Source organism: Cutaneotrichosporon oleaginosum (genome assembly GCF_008065305.1).
Source record: "Cutaneotrichosporon oleaginosum strain ATCC 20508 chromosome Unknown ATCC20508_contig01, whole genome shotgun sequence".
In the NCBI taxonomy this organism is placed as follows: Eukaryota; Fungi; Basidiomycota; class Tremellomycetes; order Trichosporonales; family Trichosporonaceae; genus Cutaneotrichosporon; species Cutaneotrichosporon oleaginosum.
The window spans coordinates 303,023-319,540 of NW_027072170.1; the positions used below are offsets into that span (position 1 = coordinate 303,023).

Here is a 16,518-nt window from a genome sequence, read left to right on the forward strand (position 1 = left end):
CGATCGCCATCTCGACGTCACGTATAAAGTGCGCGTGCGCCTCGCCCAGCCGCGGTCCAGTACCATTAGGCGAAGAGCTCTTCTTGCGCCGCTTCGATGCAGCCGGGGCGCTGGTGTGAGCCACTTGCCAGTTCCCAGCCGAGGGCATTTGCGGGTTTGCGGCTTTCCCAAGAGCGGTCAAGGGAAACCGGCTGCAGCTGGGCATCTTCCCTGCTACGTCACGTTGAGCAAACTCACCGTCTAGGCCTGGCCTTGTCCCTCACATAGCAACTTTCCCCGAGCCCAAGTCCGACGCACGCCTCGCACGGCGAAGTGCCGCTACATCGTGTGCGCTTTGTGCGACAGTGTTCGCAGGCCTTGGAAGAACGTCGCCGAAACTCACCGGGGGGTGAGACGGCGGGATTGGACGGCGAGGTGGCGGGGGCGAAAGTCGCGGTGGGTGATGCCATGGCCCGAGGTAGCGAGGGAGAATGACGACAGGAAGGATGGAGTATTAAGTGTTGAGATCGTTGAGAGAGGGAGGGAGGGATGCGCTGGCAGAAGCTGGCAGGCTATCTGGTGGGCAGAAGGTAGAGGGCTGAGCACGAGGAATGCCGGGGACCGAGAGAGAGAGAGTAGTGGGCAGCGATCTCGGCGAGGGCGTGTTTGAGCTGTGACACTTGGGCTTGGGGGGTATCGCGCGTTGTGAGTCAAGTGGTGGGTATGAGAGGGGAGAGAGGATTCGCTGAGATGAGATGAGAAAGAGAGGAAGAAGAGGAGTAGGAGGAGAAAGAGGATGAATGTAGACTCCCTAGGGGTTGAGGCAGAAAGAGATGATGAGAGAGAGAGAGAGAGAGAGAGAGAGCGAGAGCGAGAAAGATGAATGAATGGAATGGAATGTACACAGGGGGGAGCAAGGCGAGCCAAGAGGGTCACACTGGGTGAAGCTCGGATGAAATGGTGGGCTATACCCGCCCCTCTCTCGCGATCTCCGGAATGTAGAATCCCGCAACAAACACATCCTCGTGCTCTGGTGCTCTAGTGCTCTACCGCCTCTTACTCTCCTGCACCCCTGATAAGGTCAGCAAACTGCACGTTGAATCCTTGTCCCCTCCTGCCAAATCAATCTTACACACTGCAGATTGGGCCATGGCTACTCGACTATTTGGTGTCAAGTGCTTACAGTACCCCGCATACAACATCCGATCCGGATCCCCGGAAGCCCCGGACCCCCGGTCATCTGCCGCCGGTCAACCACAGCCCCCGCCTAATCATCTGTGCCTCGACGGCCTCATGGGCCCTCGCTCTTCCCCGGTAATATCCCCGTCATCCCGGCATCGCTGTTTCTTAAAGCCAGATCGTTTTACTTTTCATGCATGCATACCAACGCTATCAACGCTGCATGCACCCCACCTACCTCCCCTCCCCCCCCCTTCTCCCCCTTCTCTACTTTCGCTGCGAGCCTCCAGTGAGCAAGGACAACGCACAGCACGGGGTTAACCGTTATATACAAGGTTTCGACTTGATGGTGGGCTTTTGGTGGCCGAGACCGTCGGCCGGGATATAATTGCCATGGATGCCGGTGCAGATGGCTCCAAAGGGAATAAGGGCGATGTGATTGAACACAGCGGGGTAAAATGGTAGCCGGATGGCTGTTAAGAGATACAGGGCTAGAGGATACGACGAGGTATGGCCAACACTATGCAGTGGTGCACTCCCGGAGCCATGTGACGTAAGTCGAGAGGAACTGCACTTGCTCCATGCTCTCAATCGCCTTGAGACCACGTCTCGAGCGAATCATAGCGATGACGCGCTCGACGATCGACATAACAATCTGCCGCTCGTCTTCGTTGGTTGGCACCACGGGTGTGGAGCGTGACTGCGATTTCGACTTTCTCTTGGAACACGGTGAGATTGCCTCTGACTTGTTGATTGTTGAAGCGAGCGAAGGATGAGGCTGAACAAAGCCCATCTTGATCGCCCACGCACACGCAGTCAGACCTGCACGGCCAATGCCACCTGGAAATAGATCAGTACTGGGTTCTAGGGTGGTGGCCACACGATGAAGAGACTAACCGCGGCAGTGGACAAGGACGTTGATACCCTGAAGAGTGTACCTCTGAGCAATGAGCGACACCTGGGCATCAAAGAGCTGAAGCGAGACAGGCGTGAAACCATCAGGCATCGGCAAGCTGGACGAGTAAGCGAGAGTGGTTGGTGAGGGAATTACCGGATAATGTCGAGCCCAATGTCAGACGCAACTTCACGATAGTAGTCCCAAGGGACGCCTAGGAGGGCAAGCTCCTCATCATCGAGGCAACTGAGCTATTAGCATTTACCTACGACCCGCACTCACCAGACAATGGCCCCGACACCCTCGCCTTTGATGCGGCGCATGTCAGCACGCAGATCGCGGCACACCGGTCCACGGCCCTTGACAGGACCGTCCATGCGCAGACGTTTGCCAGGGCACGAGCTAAGCAGGAGGTTGCCAAGACGAGTCGGCTGCCTAGTGCCGTTTGCGGGGCGGTAGAGGTTGCCAATCAGAGTTTTTTGCCCGCTGCTGAACGAGGTTATGCCGACGAGGCCAGCTTCGCTCGGGCACTGATTCGGCGGAGCACATGCAAGAAGAAGCGAAGGCACGTCAATATCCGACGTGAGGACGAGCGGCTTTGTGGTCTCGGTAGGGATCATGACCAGGTACTTGCCAAGGGTCGCGAGGATTTCGGTTGGGATAAAGGGTGAGATAATGATGGGATGCGATTCGGACGTTTTGATCACGTGTCCACTGACCGTCGCTGAGACCATACGGAGATTGGGCACGGATGCCGACATGGACGGAGGAAGCGCTGCAGGCTCCTCAGTGAAGACTGCTGTTGAGTCATCATCTACCATGTCGTCAACCTTGCGCCGCTTGTCCTCGTCATCGGCGATCATGGTCAAAGGCCGTTTGGCTGGACAGGATGAGGGACGCAGACTAGGCGACCGAGGCGGCGAGGGGTGCGAACCGCCAACATGAGGGATCGAGGCCAAAATCTCGGGCTCATCAATGTCCATCTTGTCCGTAGTGGCAAGATCTGCCATGCGGTCTAGTTCGCTGAGCGACCTAGTGGAGCAGGCCATAGAGGCCCAGGCCGACGTAGTCTTGCTTTCCTCGGACACCACCGAGGCGACCGATACGGCCGAGGAGACGGACACGATCGACTCTTCGCCTCTCCACGCATCAACCATAGGGGACGACATGGCAGCGTGGAGGTCAGCGGCCGTCTTCTCTTCCGTGGCTTTGAGCGCCTCCTCGGTTGACAAGAGCCTATTGGCCGAGGTGGTGGTCGCCGCCCATACCGCCGCACAGAGCTGCACTTCCCGGCTTTCCCTGACTGATCCACGGGAGACGGTCGTGGCTACGGACGAGTGTGAAGACACGAACGAGTAGAGGCTGGGCTCCGAGTCCTCGTCGGTCGTTGAGCTGCGGGTCGAGCGAGGAGCGGCGGCAAAGAAGGTCATGTCCTCTGAGCACATGACTCGCTCAAGCTCAGCCTGGCGCTGCATCGTGCGCACGACGTGGCGCGGGTTGGCCCAAGACTGAGGGATGTACTGGATGTGCGGGCAGCCGTTGGGGCCCCACTTGGCAAGATTGTAACTGCTCTGCGGCCACTGCGAGCACAAGCGAGCAAACTCGGTGACCTGTTTGCGCTGCTCTTCTGCCCATTCGTAGCGTCGGAGCGCCTCCGCAGGATTATCAATGTTCGGAGACTCGGAAGTGAGAGCCGGCGGCATGTTATGCGGATGCGCAAAGGCAGGTGGAAGAGCGTGTGGCGGGAGTGGCTGAGGCTCGAGCATCTCGGCAACTTCGGGCGCCGGCGTTAGGACAAACGCCACGGGTGACATGGGCGTGTGGAGCGACATGGCGGGGGATGGGACGACATAGGCGGGGCTGTGTGGCGAAGGCGCAATGTACGGGGAGGTAGAGGTAACAGTCGACGGGTGCTGCGAGAAAGTGGCAGAAGGCGCAGCGGTGGCCGAAGACGCGGTAAGACGAGGTGACTCCCCTTCACGGCGGCGTGACCAAGTCGACATAATACCGTTTGCGGCCCGAGCGACACCCTTGCTCAAACCCGAGACCCACATCCGGGGTGAAGCAACTGGTTGGGGCATCGCTACACTGACATTGACGGCATCACCGTACAAGGAAGGTGTTGACTCTGGTGTGGCAAGAGTAGCTCCGAAAGAGTCTACCGAGCGATCGGTGGCAAGCGAGGGCGTCGAGGTTGCGATAGACGAAGCATCGTCGTCCACAACCGACGACAAGGGCGTCCGTGACATCGGATCGGGACTAGCTTTGGGCGTGTCTATACCCAGGACGTCCGAGGCGGACATGGGCGCAACGGCGGACGTCTTGAGAGGGGATGACTTGTCCTTGGCCTTCTTAATCCGGGTCGGGAAGCCATACCCCACTGGGAGCGGGGCGCTGCCTCCCTTGCTGGCATGGCGCGAAGAAGGGGACGAAATCTTGTGAGGAAAGTGGGTTGGTGGCGGAGTGGCGGTGCGAGACATGGTGGGATGAGATGGGAGTTTCGGAGCTGGGGTCGGGGTCGGATGGAAGGGGGGAGGACAGCGAAGGAGTGCGCTCGTCGGTATGGCTATGATTCGAGTGACGACCGTTCACTTCGCTCCTGTCTGCGACTACTGTTTGCTAGCGCGCAGGTTGGTGGGCCAGTACGGTAGAAAGTTGAGGACGGTGGCGGGGAGGTGGGGTGGAGGGCGGAATCTGTTGATCACTCTGGAGTGTAAGAAGATTCGGAGCAAACTGGGGTGGCAAAAAGTGGGTGGGGAAGGTGACGGTGACGGAGGAATCGATGACCAACGATGAATCAAGTTCAGCACCGGCGGTATCGAGTTCAAGTGTGTACAGCGTGAATGGGGCCGCGTAGACGGGGTGGTATAGGAGTTGTTGGGTAGGTCTTGTGGTGGGTGGCAAAGACGAGTGCGGTGGTAGGGTGGGGTGGGTGGGAGCAATTGAGGAGTGGGGGAATAGACACGGCCAGTTATTGAAACGCAGTACCGATGGCGAGATAGCGGTGGACCAGGAGACCAGACGACGAGGACCAGACGAGAAAGGGGAACGACGATGTGCGTCCAATATTTTGCAGCCAAAGAAAGAATGGCGGGAAAACAGGAGGCCTAGCGTTCGTTCAGCAAACTCGAAGGTGGTTGATATGACCAGAGTGAAGGCCCGACGTCGAGGAAAGCTGCAATTTCGTTAATGAATATTACTGCTGACCGAGAGTGCGGGCTGCTTCAAGAGATGGGAACATTGCGAAGAGTGGTGCGTGGACGATGCTGAGCGGTGAGAGTAGTGAAGGGTTTGCCAGTGGACGTCGATGAACCACTGGGTTGGGTGGACTAAGGTTGGGGTGGCGAAACCTCGGTACCGTCGCCCTAGTTGGTGGCAATTGCGTACTTGACGGGCGAGTTTTCCTTTTGCGCCTTTTGCGTTTTGAACGAGTTATGATGGGCTTGAGGAGTAGGTGTGATGGCAGGGGAGGGGGGATGGGAGGGACGAGTGAAGTGGTGGTGAGGAAGTGGTGAAGAGTGGTGGTGGCGTTGGGAGGATGTTGGAGGAGAAGAACAGGACGAGGAGATGAGATGATGATGCAGCAGCAGTGCAGCAATCGCGACCTCGCCCAATTAGCCCAGGCTAATCCACCTCCACCCACCACCCAAAGAAGGGGAGGGGGCGGCGAGGCTTGAGGCCTCCCAGCTCCCAGGGTGATCGGGTGGGCTGGCTGGTATGGGCTCTACGGTGGAAAAAAAAAAAGGTACCGGCAAAGTCCATGACCCAAACTCTCCCAGGCAATCCTCCTCGTCTGACCGCGCCTTTCAACTATCGCCTGTTGCTTGCAACGACGTGCTCTTCAATCATCAACTGGAATCCAGCGATGCTGTAACTGTGGCTCGTGGTCCAAATAATACAACTGTACTTTGTAGGCAGTGATCCAACTTGGGTGGCGAGGGACCAGCGGACCCGTGTGGCTGACACCTAGGGTGGTGGAGGCCCCCATGATCAAGATCAAGGTGGGGGAATATCATCTTCCACTTGGAGTGAGAGGTCGAAAGTGCTCAAAAGAGGTGAAAGCGCTGAAGAGCGCTTTGCGGGGGAGCAAGCGAGCCAAGAAGAATGCAAGATTGATGGTTGGGCGGGGCATGATCCAGTTGGACAGCGTAAGCGGGATTGGTAGGAATGGTTCGTCTTGCTTTGGTCCGCTGGGGACTGGGCCCGAACAAAGGCACGGCGCGCGCGCAACTACAAGCACCAAACAAGCATAGGCGGCCAGACGGGCAGGCAGACGGCATGGCGCGGCAAACAACAAAGTCGATCAAACCATGGTTCATGTGCGGCTTGCGACAAGCAGCGGCCTGTGATCTCAACCTACGCACATGCGAGTTGCGGGCAAGAACGATCCATCGGGGTCGGCATGACGTTTGGGCTTGTCAGAGTGTGGGAGCGAACAAGAGAGGTTCCTGCTTTTCTGCCGCCGTACCGCCGTTCCGTTTGTCTCACCATCTCCTCCACCGGCATCACCTGACCGCGCTGACCATGCCGACCATCCACCGAGGTATGCCCCTTCATTAACTCTGTGCTCCCCGCCCGAGTGGCGATGCAACCACCACATCACATGTCTCACCATGCGGGAGGTCCAGTTAGTCGCAATCGCTCGATGACGGGTGCTGGACAATAGTGGCGGGAGCGATGTGCGGGGGATGCGCGGGCGACAGCGGGCGATAGCGGCGCGGTGTCAAGTTGCGTGGTGAGTATCGGCGCCACAGTGTGGGTGGCGACTGGAGGAGTCTCGGCGAGGGTGGCGAATGGGTCGGAGTGCTGCAGTGCTGGGCAGTGTGGGCGGAAGGCCAGAGCCAGAAGTGTGCCAGAGGGCGCAAAGTCCGGACGTGCGCCGGCTTCAGGAACCCTCCATCAAGGTATCCCTGGACAAGGCCTACCGTATTGGAAGCGTCTCGCCCCAAGCCTCATGCATCATGCCTCCCTCTCCTTGCGCCCCTCGTTCCTGGACGATCCAAACCCGACCCAGGACAAAAGCCAATCACAGATCGTCGGTATGCAAATTGGAAAAACCCCACAAGCCGAGGTCGTCACAACATCGCCCTCTCCTGATAACGGATCAGCCTTCAACTTTCCCACGGTAAGCAAGATCATTGCTGTTTCCCACGGTCGCTCACTCTCAGTCTCCCACGATTGCAACAAAATCACGTGACCTTTTACCGTTTTGATCCCGCTCATCCATGCCAAACGGCGGAAGCAAATTCACCCCTCCGTCTTCGAGTTCGTGAGCAGTCACAGTCTTCGTATCCATCCAAAACTCGTGCTGGCTCGCCACGACATATTGATCTAGTCCTTGGTGAGTCTACTTGACATGGGCACGCGCGCATCACTGGACTCGACACGCCGCGCCGATCGCACACTGCCAGAGCGCCGCGCACGCCGGTATCTCGAACCGACGCTGGGAGAAGGATGAGGCGAGACGAGGCGGCAAGGGAAGAGGGAAAGAGCTGCAGCGGGGATGATGAAGAGGAAGGGAACGGAAGGGAGCGCGTCCACAACGCATAAGAGCATTTTGCGATAATGATGGAGAGTGGCACCGCGGACCGAACACGCGGATTCGCGCGCCGAGTGTTGCGCAAGCGGAGTCAAGCAAGGAGCTGGCTGCACCCGTCGAGCAGACAGGCAGCGAGCAAGGGCGCTCCTGCAGCGGCCTCGTTGAGCTCTGTCTCCCCACGCCGAGACTGGTGTTGTCTTCTCATTATCCCCGATCCCGAAATTTGCTCTCCACAAACCAGTCGATGCGCGTGATGCCGATGCCCTCAATCTCTTCTCTCCGCAACATTTCTAACATCAGGTCTATCGACTCGAGGTCTCATTTTCAAGTTTGCAAGCCCCCTCCGCCTTCCCTAAAACTCAACCCCAACCACCCCCAAACAACTAGCCAACATGTCGGACAAGCTCCCCGCCGCGCTTAACGCCACCGAGGATGACATCCAGCTCCTCCTTGCTGCCCAGGCCCACCTCGGCACCAAGAACTGCGAGAAGTCGATGGAGTCGTACGTCTGGAAGCGCCGTGCCGACGGCATCCACGTCCTCAACGTCGGCAAGACCTGGGAGAAGCTCGTCTTCGCCGCCCGTATCCTCGCCGCCATCGAGAACCCCAACGACATCTGTGTCATCTCGGCTCGCCCCTACGGCCACCGTGCCACCCTCAAGTTCGCGTCGTTCACCGGCGCCCAGGCGATCGCCGGCCGCTTCACCCCCGGTTCGTTCACCAACTACATCACCCGCTCGTTCAAGGAGCCCCGCATCATTGTCGTGACCGACCCCCGCGTCGACCACCAGGCTATCCGCGAGGCCGCCTACGTCAACATCCCCGTCATCGCCTTCTGCGACACCGACGCCCCCCTCAAGTTTGTTGACGTTGCCATCCCCTGCAACAACAAGGCCCGTCACTCGATCGGCCTCATGTGGTACCTCCTCTGCCGTGAGGTCCTCCGCCTCAAGGGCTCGGTTCCCCGTGGCCCCACCGGTCCCTCGGGCTGGGACGTCCTCCCGGACCTCTTCTTCTACCGTGACCCGGAGGAGATTGAGCGTGAGCAGGCTGAGAAGGCCGCCGCCGCCGAGGCCGAGGCCGAGGCTGCCGCCGCCCCCGCTGCCACCACTGAGGACTGGACTGCCGGCACCCAGACCGACGCTGCGTTCGCCAGCGCCCCCGCCGCCGCTGAGGGCCTTGACTGGTCGGCCGAGCCCGGCACCGCCGACTGGTCGGCTGAGCCCGCTGCCTAAGCGTCTCTGTCGGTCACCGTATCAAGCTGCGCTCGCGATGCGTCGCATGCGCCTCATCTGTACTGGAGTAGAGATGTGATCGGTATCTGATTTCCTTGTGGTCGTGGGATGCGGGGTGGGGTGGTTGTGGTTGTGGTTGTGGCTGTGGTTGTGGTGTAGGCTTGCAGCGCATCTTCAGAGTGGATTCATCCAGGCCTGCACCGCCGTTGTTCTACTAACTAGGGAGTGTCAGAGTTGGTCTCGCATGTTCGCAGTGACCACAGTGACCAGCCTGAAAGCAAAGACGCGCCGCGAGCGTTCCAACGGAGCGAACTCGGCCCTTTACGCTTGGCTGACGCGCAGAAGTCCGAAAGACCGCCATGCCATGTGGAAACAGCCGAGAGTCAGCAATGCCTTAGGCCGTGAGAGCTGCAGGGGCAAACCCGCCAGAACTGCAAAGAAAGAGGCGGCTGCTGAGTGAGCAGCATACACAAGCTGAACAAGCATGTGTGTGTGAGATGTGAGATCAGACAAGAAAATGAGTGGGCATGCTATGGATAGCGGAATGCATACCGCAGCAACGCGGGTTGCCTTGGCTGATTCATGCTCCAGTGTCATGTTGCTAAGCTCCAGGGAGGGCGACAGACGACGCGGCAACCCGCATTTCATGCCGCCGGGCACGTCTTGGGAACACCGAGGTCATGCCCAATGACGTGACCGTCGCCACATAAATACCCCCCAAGTCTCCCACATGCTCTTGTTCCATCCTCATGCGCATCCCCCTCACTCTCCTCCCTCTCCTTGCTGCTCCCCGCGCCGCAGCCTACTCGTTCTCCATCCCATCGCTCTCCTCGACACCCCTCAACTTCGCACTCCGCCTCTTCTCTTCCAACCCGTTCCTTCCAGAACTCGACATGTCCGTCCCTCACCCTCCTGCTCTCGGCCCCTCGCAGGCTGGCAACGTCCCCGGCCAGGGCCCACCCAAGATTCACCTCTGGACCGCCGGCACGCCCAACGGCTACAAGGCCAGCGTGACGCTTGAGGAGCTCCGCGCCGCGTACCCGGACGAGGCCAAGAACAAGCTCAGCTACGACGTCAGCGCCATCTCGATCTGGAAGAACGAGCAGAAGGTGAGTAACGCGGCGGCCGAGGCCGAGGCCGAGGCCAACGATGCGAGAAGTGTCAGAATGATCGGCGAGTCACCTCGGCGCCCCCTCCATTCCACGCCCTCATCCCCGCTGACTCCAGCACCCCGACTTCCTCAAGATCAACCCCAACGGCCGCATCCCCGCCATCACCGACGACAACTTTAACGGCCACAACGTCTTCGAGTCGGCGTCTATCCAGCTTTGGCTCGTCGAGAACTACGACCCCGAGTACAAGCTGTGGTTCAAGGACCCGATCGAGCGCAGCTTTGCCCTCAGCTGGATCTTCTGGGCGCAGGGCGGCCTGGGACCGATGCAGGGCCAAGCCAACCACTTCTTCCGCTACGCGCCCCTCAAGATTCCGTACGGCATCAAGCGCTACACGGAGGAGACGGCGCGCCTGTTCTCCGTCATCGAAGACGGGCTCAAGGAGGGCAAGAACGGCTGGCTCGTCGGCGGCAAGTTCAGCATCGCCGACATCAACGTGTACGGCTGGGCGCGCGCCCACGGGTGGGCGGGCGTCGACACACGCCCCTTCCCCCTGCTGCACAAGTGGCTCGCGACGATCGAGGCGCGCGAGGCCGTCCAGAAGGGCCTTCAGGTGCCCACGGCGCCCAGAGCCCTGACGCAGCAGGAGGAGGACGAGGCGTACGCCGAGGTCAAGGAGTGGGTCAAGAAGGCCGACGCCGAGATCGAGGCCGCCAAGCAGAAGTGAGCGCAAAAGCCCACGCGAGGGCTGAGACCAGGAGCATGATGTAGCGTAGCAGCGGCAATGTATAGAGTGGCGTGGGAGCAGAGGGGTGGTGAGTGTTCACTCATCACCTGTTGAGTGTGGGTAGACGCGCGTGCTGGTCGTCGGTCACCCTAGACTGGGCATGTCGCTTTTGCTAATCGCTGACCTACACACGATACATGGCCTTGTACAATCGCCTCGCCTCGCTAAAACTTCCACTCATGGTCATCCTCTTCGAGCGCTGCCAGCTCCCCCATCTCCTCCTCATACTCCTCACTGCTGATGAAGCGCAGCTTATCCTCGATCCCCGCCTTCTTCCCCTTGTACAAGTGTGCCGCGACACAGCAGCGGGTGATACGCTGGCGGATCGTGTCCGCGACGCCGGTCGCCCCCTCCCACTCCGGCCAGCTCTCGACGTCGACGAGCGTCCACTTCCCGTCCTTGTCCTCGTCGTGGAGCCAAACCATGGCGAGCAGCGCCGCGAAGTAGTCCGCCCGAGTCGCTTGCGCATGACCCCATTTTCCCGCGTGGCCGCACTCCCTCTCGCGATTTGCTCTCTCTACCGCTGCGCTCCTCGTCCTCCTTGTCCGCGCGATCCACCGCCCGCTTGACGTTCCACTCGTCGACCATGCCGAACAGCCCGCGTGTCCTAGTCCCAGCGAGGACGTATCGCGGGCGCGCATCCACGTCGACGCGGTTGAAGCGCGAGACCGCCCACGTGGGAAGGATGTACCACGCCACGTCGTCCGGCACATGCCAAGTGTCGGCGTGGTGCGACGCCTCGAAATGCGTGAGCCGCGGCACAGCCGGCGCCCAGCACGTATGCGGGCCCCAGCGGCGGACGGCGCGCAGGTGTGGCATCGGGGGGAAGCGGGGCTGGGCAAGCCTAGACCACCCGCAGTTGCAGCGCGTGTTCGCGTCGCAACGCGCCCAGAGGAAGCGGTCTTGCAATACCCTCAGGCCCGAGTCGCCGGGGCGCCGCGGGACGAACATTTGGATGTCGAGGATGTGGATGTGGTCCGCGAGGTCGGCGAGGCGGAAGGGAAGGCGTCCCGAGGGCAGGAGGCGGGAGGAGACGCGGCCGTCCGCCCACAGCAGGACGTGCGAGGCCAGGCGCGTGTCGACTGCCTCGCGCAGAGATTTGGAGGTCGCGCGCAGCGTGAGCAGGGCGGCCGGCGGCGCCGCGGCTACGATGGCGCACAGGATGTGCGGGTACGCTCCGGCGTCGATGGTGACCATGTAGAAAGAATGGGAGAATGGGCTTGGAGATGTGAGAAGTTGAAGTGATGAGTGTCGTCAGTACTCCGTGCGCCCTCGAGAACGCGGACATGGCCAGGTGGAGCTTGACGAACCGTTCCGTCACCGGGTGCGATAGGAGGAGTGGATCGACGAGTCCATGGATCTTTGGGCAGATCGTAGAGATGAGGTTGTGAAGCAGGGGCTCAGCGCGTCGTCGTCCTGTGTTCGTGGATGGGGACTGGCACTCGTCGGTGGGTTGTGTTGCCGGCGGCCGGCAGCCAGCACATGGCGCTCATGCATGTCTGAGATCAAGTTGCAGCCATCGCCGGCATTATGGTTGATGCTGAGAGGGCCATACGACCGATCAATGCGCTCGGAGTGTGTTAGCGCGCAGGGCGACAGCGGACACTGGTGATCGCATATCGTGCGCCCTCCTAACACGGACGTGCGTATGACCGCCGCGCAACTCCATCATTCACCCCGATTGCCAGGGCGTTTGGGGAATCCGATGGCCGATGGCGTGCTGAATGCTTGAAGAGACAGCGGCGCAAGAAAGCTCTTGCCATCTTGAGCTGCATGAGTTGAACGGCTGCGGGCTGCGCGCAAGACAGCTGTCAACATGCAGCAGCATACGAGTGCACAAAGCCGCACCGGCGAATTTCAAAAGGTACCGGGTAATTCTCGGATCCCGGACCGGCATCTAGCGGTCCGCACAGGTATCCCGCACGACTCAGTCGACGATTATCAACACGACAACGATCGTCTTCACCCGGCTTCTCCCCTCTCACACTCTGACCCACTCACCATGCCAAACTCACCCAAGTCACTCCGTCTCAAACTTGATGGCTTCGTGACGATCCAGTCCGCCCTCACCGCCGCATCCAAGGCGCTGGGCACGCCTACCACCCTGGCCCTCGCCGACGCCAACGGTGTCTTGCTCGAGTGCGAGGCGGGCCCGTTTGACCCGCTTCACCCAGAACGTGGCGTACGGGGAGACGACATAATGTGGTTCGCGAGTACCACCAAGCTGCTCACTTCCATCTGCGAGTTGCTCCTCATCTGTGCTGACCTCCCCAGGCTACCTGCAACTCGTGGACGCGGGGAAGCTGACCCTCGACACCAACATGCGGGTCAAGTTCCCAGCACTAGACGCTGCAGCATCCCATATTATCAAGGGCTTTGATGACGATTGCAAACCGATATTGGAGAAGAACGAGGCGCCCGTCACGCTCCTCCAGCTGCTCAACCAGACGAGCGGGTTCGGGATGGAGTTCGGCGACAAGATCCCTCGCTGGAAGAAGGTCGCAGAGAAGGGGACGGGATTCGTCAACTCATGCAAGATTGTGAGTACGCTTTGTGTCCACTCCTCTTCCACGCCTGGTTGCATCACTTCTGACGCAAGGAAAACCTCGTTAACACTCCCCTATGCTTCGCCCCAGGTACCGACTGGAGCTATGGCAACAGCGCCGAGTGGCTCGGCCTCATTCTTCCGACCCTCGTTGGGACCAGCACAGAGGAATACTTCCAAACCCATCTCCTACGCCCCCTTGGCATGGCAGACTCGTCGTTTTACCCCGACAACCCGGAGTGGGCCGATCGTCTTGTGCCCCTCCGTTTCCGCTCAGAGAGCGGGTTTGAAAGACTGAAAGACCAGATGCCGCTTCTGACGCTACCCCGCAAGTGAGTTTGGCTCCTGCCAGCCCTAATCTTAGGCGCGAGGACATCGAGTACCCCGTTGCTGGGGGCGGGATCTACTCCACCTCCGCCGACTACATCAGGGTGTTGCAGCACCTGCTGCAGCATCGTCTCTCTCTGGCTGGACGGGCACCACGCCCCAAGACGACGTTGCTGTCCGACACATCGCTCAGCTCTCTCTTCACTGGTACGCTTCCAGACGCCGCCCTTTCGGGTATTGCCAAAATGTTCGACTTCCAGCTCGGCGGGGAGGAGTTCGTGCCAGGCGAAGCCAGCTGGTCAACCGGCATGGGTGTATACGCACCAAAGGACGGGAGACGGCGTGGGGGCTATGGCCGCCTATCCGGAAGTGTGGGATGGGGCGGAGCAGCCGGGACGCAGTACTGGATTGACGAGACGTCTGGGATTGCGGTGAGTTTGATGACGTAGAAGAGAGATCGTTGCATGCCCTAAGAGCGGCGGCGGCTAATGGCAGGCTGTCTTTACGACGCAGATTCTTCCTGGGTCCACGCCGGCCACGAAGGCATTCAAGGATGAGATGGAGCGTGCCATTTACGAGGCGCTTGAGTGAATGGCCCCTACTATTGTGCCTCGCGTCGTTGTATCTCTATATCGCAGAAAGTCGGACGAGGGCAAAGATGCGATAACGCTGATAGCGGCGTGCCTGGGTGGCAAAGTGCCTTGGCCGTGATTCTGCGTCAGACGCGGTATTTGATCCCGTCATCCCTCTCCAGTGGCGTCACCTTCCCCGCCCCCGACCGCCGCGCCCCGTGTCGCCTCCGATCGTTCAACACCGCGCGTCTCCCTCCATCTCCCCTCGTATCATCGCCCATCCCTCGCCCCATCACCACTTTCACCATGTCGTCCGACACGGGAGTCAGCACCCTCGTAGCGGGCATGTTCCTCACGGGATGTGCCAACTCGCTCCTGTACTGTCTGGCCGTGACGGCGCTGACACCAGCACAAAGTACCAGGACAAGCTCTGCGTCGAGAACTGCGACGGGCACGGCAAGCGCGTCGACTTTGAGCAGCCCGTGTACCAGACGCTCAAGTGAGTCTCCTGTGCTGTCGGGGCGGAGAGCAGGAGCAGAGTGACATCCTGGGCGCGTGCTGGGGGCGAAGAAGGCGCACTGGGCCGACGAAGACTTGCACGCGGCACGCTCGGGCCACCGCAGTTTGGCCCGACGCGTGTTTTTGGAAGGGCGGAGGCGTGCGGGCGCGTGCACCGTCCCATCGCTCTCCGTGAGCATGTGTCTGGACATGTGCTCGCTGTCGCCGTCGGCGGCGAAGCTCAACGCCCGTGTTGTCGGAGTTTTGCCACCCGGCTACCGCCACCGAAGCGAACTGCATCGCCCTAGACGAGGCAAAGCCGGCCACGCATGCTGCATGTCGCTGCGAACGCTGCATGCTACTCTGTGTGCATGTGGACATGCTCGCATGCGGATTCATTTCCTCGGTGATGCGCCCCACCCTGCACCATCCCCAACTGCCTGCCCCAGTCCTCAGCTACCCTCCATACCACCGCCCCGAACTCGATCCGTCTAACATCAGCATGTTCATCGGCGAGTTCCTCTGCGTCATTCCTTTGCTGTGGAACTGGCTCGCGACCGCGCGCAAGGGCCGCCCATCCTACCTTGACCGCCTGTTCAAGCGCTCGCCTGGCTACGGGACAATTCCTCAGGAGGAAGAGGAGGAGGAGTTGGAGATAGATCACATCCCAATGCGTGGATGGGCTGTTTGCTGGATGTGGTTCCCTGCTTTCTTTGACAGTGAGTCGACTCGGGAGGGTGACGTCTGTGCAGTTGAAGGATCGACGTTGCCCACACGGACATCGATATCGTGCACTTTGTGTTCCCCTGATCTCCTGATATCTACGCCCCGACAACCACACTGACGCCAGTCTGCGGCACGACCCTCATGAACGTCGGCCTTATCCTCACCCCCGTCTCCATCTACCAGATGTCGCGCGGCGCGCTCGTGCTTTGGGTCGGCGTGCTCTCCGTCATCTTCCTCCGCCGTCACCTCTACCTGTATCAGTGGACCGCGCTCCTCATCGTTACGCTCGGTGTCATGCTCGTCGGCCTCGCGGGCACTCTCATTAAGCGCGAGACGATGCCCTCTGACCCTGGCGCAACTGACATCTTCAACGCCCTCATTGAGGTTGCTACTTCTCGCGCCGACGACGACCCAGCCAAGGTCGCGCTCGGCGTCTCGCTCATTCTCTTTGCCCAGATTTTCACTGCTTCGCAGTACGTCGTGGAGGAGAAGATTATGACGCACTACACGATCGACCCTCTGGCCGCAGTCTCTCTTGAGGGCATGTGGGGCGGCCTCACAACCCTCGGCGCCATGCCAATCCTCCACAAGCTGTTCGCCAAGAAAAACGCGTACTTTGATGTTCCCCGCGGGTGGCGCCAGATCACGCAGAACCCACCAGTAATGTGGGCGAGTTTGATGATTGCGCTCAGCATCGGCGCGTTCAACTTCTTCGGCCTGAGTGTAACTTCTCGAGTCAGCGCCACCACCCGTTCTACCATCGACACATGCCGCACGCTCGGCATCTGGATTGTCTCCCTGGCCATTGGGTGGGAGATGCTCGTGTGGCCCTACTCGCTGCTTCAGGTTGCGGGCTTTGCCATGCTCGTGTATGGCACCTTTGTGTTCAACGGGCTGCTCGAACCCATCTTTTTCCGCCCCGAGGGCATCAGGCTTCCCGAAGAGGACGGTATTCCGCACATCCAGGAGGACCGGTAACGACAATACTTTGGGCCTTCGCTTTCGCCTTTGCCTTTTGCCTTGCATATCAGTTAATACTTCGCAGCTAGCAGCCAGAACCCCCATACGCGGCACAGCAGTATACTCGGTAGAGTCGTCGCTAGACTACTGTACATTGAATCAAC

The 16,518-nt window shown here is 60.0% G+C and overlaps 7 protein-coding genes across 7 annotated transcripts; 5 read left to right on the forward strand and 2 right to left on the reverse strand.

Annotated features, from left to right (window-relative positions):
* Nucleotides 1–1,678: 1,678 nt before the first annotated feature.
* COLE_00138 (uncharacterized protein) lies at nt 1,679–2,814 on the reverse strand (the record flags this gene model as incomplete). Its single annotated transcript, XM_018425729.1, has 6 exons — nt 1,679–1,824; nt 1,885–1,998; nt 2,056–2,171; nt 2,210–2,299; nt 2,336–2,488; nt 2,549–2,814. 6 exons carry the CDS (start codon nt 2,812–2,814, stop codon nt 1,679–1,681), a joined length of 885 nt encoding a protein of 294 aa, XP_018281032.1.
* Nucleotides 2,815–6,846: 4,032 nt separating this feature from the next.
* Nucleotides 6,847–7,408, forward strand: COLE_00139 (uncharacterized protein; the record flags this gene model as incomplete). The annotated part of the gene is made up of 2 exons (XM_018427461.2): nt 6,847–7,178; nt 7,222–7,408. 2 exons carry the CDS (start codon nt 6,847–6,849, stop codon nt 7,406–7,408), a joined length of 519 nt encoding a protein of 172 aa, XP_018281031.1.
* Nucleotides 7,409–7,984: 576 nt separating this feature from the next.
* On the forward strand, nt 7,985–8,827 carry COLE_00140 (40S ribosomal protein uS2; the record flags this gene model as incomplete). The annotated part of the gene is made up of 1 exon (XM_018425194.1): nt 7,985–8,827. One exon carries the CDS (start codon nt 7,985–7,987, stop codon nt 8,825–8,827), a length of 843 nt encoding a protein of 280 aa, XP_018281030.1.
* An 893-nt stretch (nt 8,828–9,720) lies between these two features.
* COLE_00141 (uncharacterized protein) lies at nt 9,721–10,666 on the forward strand (the record flags this gene model as incomplete). The annotated part of the gene is made up of 2 exons (XM_018424941.1): nt 9,721–9,936; nt 10,055–10,666. 2 exons carry the CDS (start codon nt 9,721–9,723, stop codon nt 10,664–10,666), a joined length of 828 nt encoding a protein of 275 aa, XP_018281029.1.
* Nucleotides 10,667–10,890: 224 nt separating this feature from the next.
* On the reverse strand, nt 10,891–11,923 carry COLE_00142 (uncharacterized protein; the record flags this gene model as incomplete). The annotated part of the gene is made up of 2 exons (XM_018425193.1): nt 10,891–11,186; nt 11,248–11,923. 2 exons carry the CDS (start codon nt 11,921–11,923, stop codon nt 10,891–10,893), a joined length of 972 nt encoding a protein of 323 aa, XP_018281028.1.
* Nucleotides 11,924–12,728: 805 nt separating this feature from the next.
* On the forward strand, nt 12,729–14,189 carry COLE_00143 (uncharacterized protein; the record flags this gene model as incomplete). The annotated part of the gene is made up of 5 exons (XM_018422365.2): nt 12,729–12,966; nt 13,001–13,266; nt 13,326–13,603; nt 13,636–14,029; nt 14,094–14,189. The coding sequence occupies 5 exons, from the start codon at nt 12,729–12,731 to the stop codon at nt 14,187–14,189; spliced, it is 1,272 nt and encodes a 423-aa protein (XP_018281027.2).
* Nucleotides 14,190–14,476: 287 nt separating this feature from the next.
* Nucleotides 14,477–16,372, forward strand: COLE_00144 (uncharacterized protein; the record flags this gene model as incomplete). Its single annotated transcript, XM_018426450.2, has 4 exons — nt 14,477–14,547; nt 14,580–14,669; nt 15,170–15,387; nt 15,519–16,372. The coding sequence occupies 4 exons, from the start codon at nt 14,477–14,479 to the stop codon at nt 16,370–16,372; spliced, it is 1,233 nt and encodes a 410-aa protein (XP_018281026.1).
* Nucleotides 16,373–16,518: the final 146 nt, after the last annotated feature.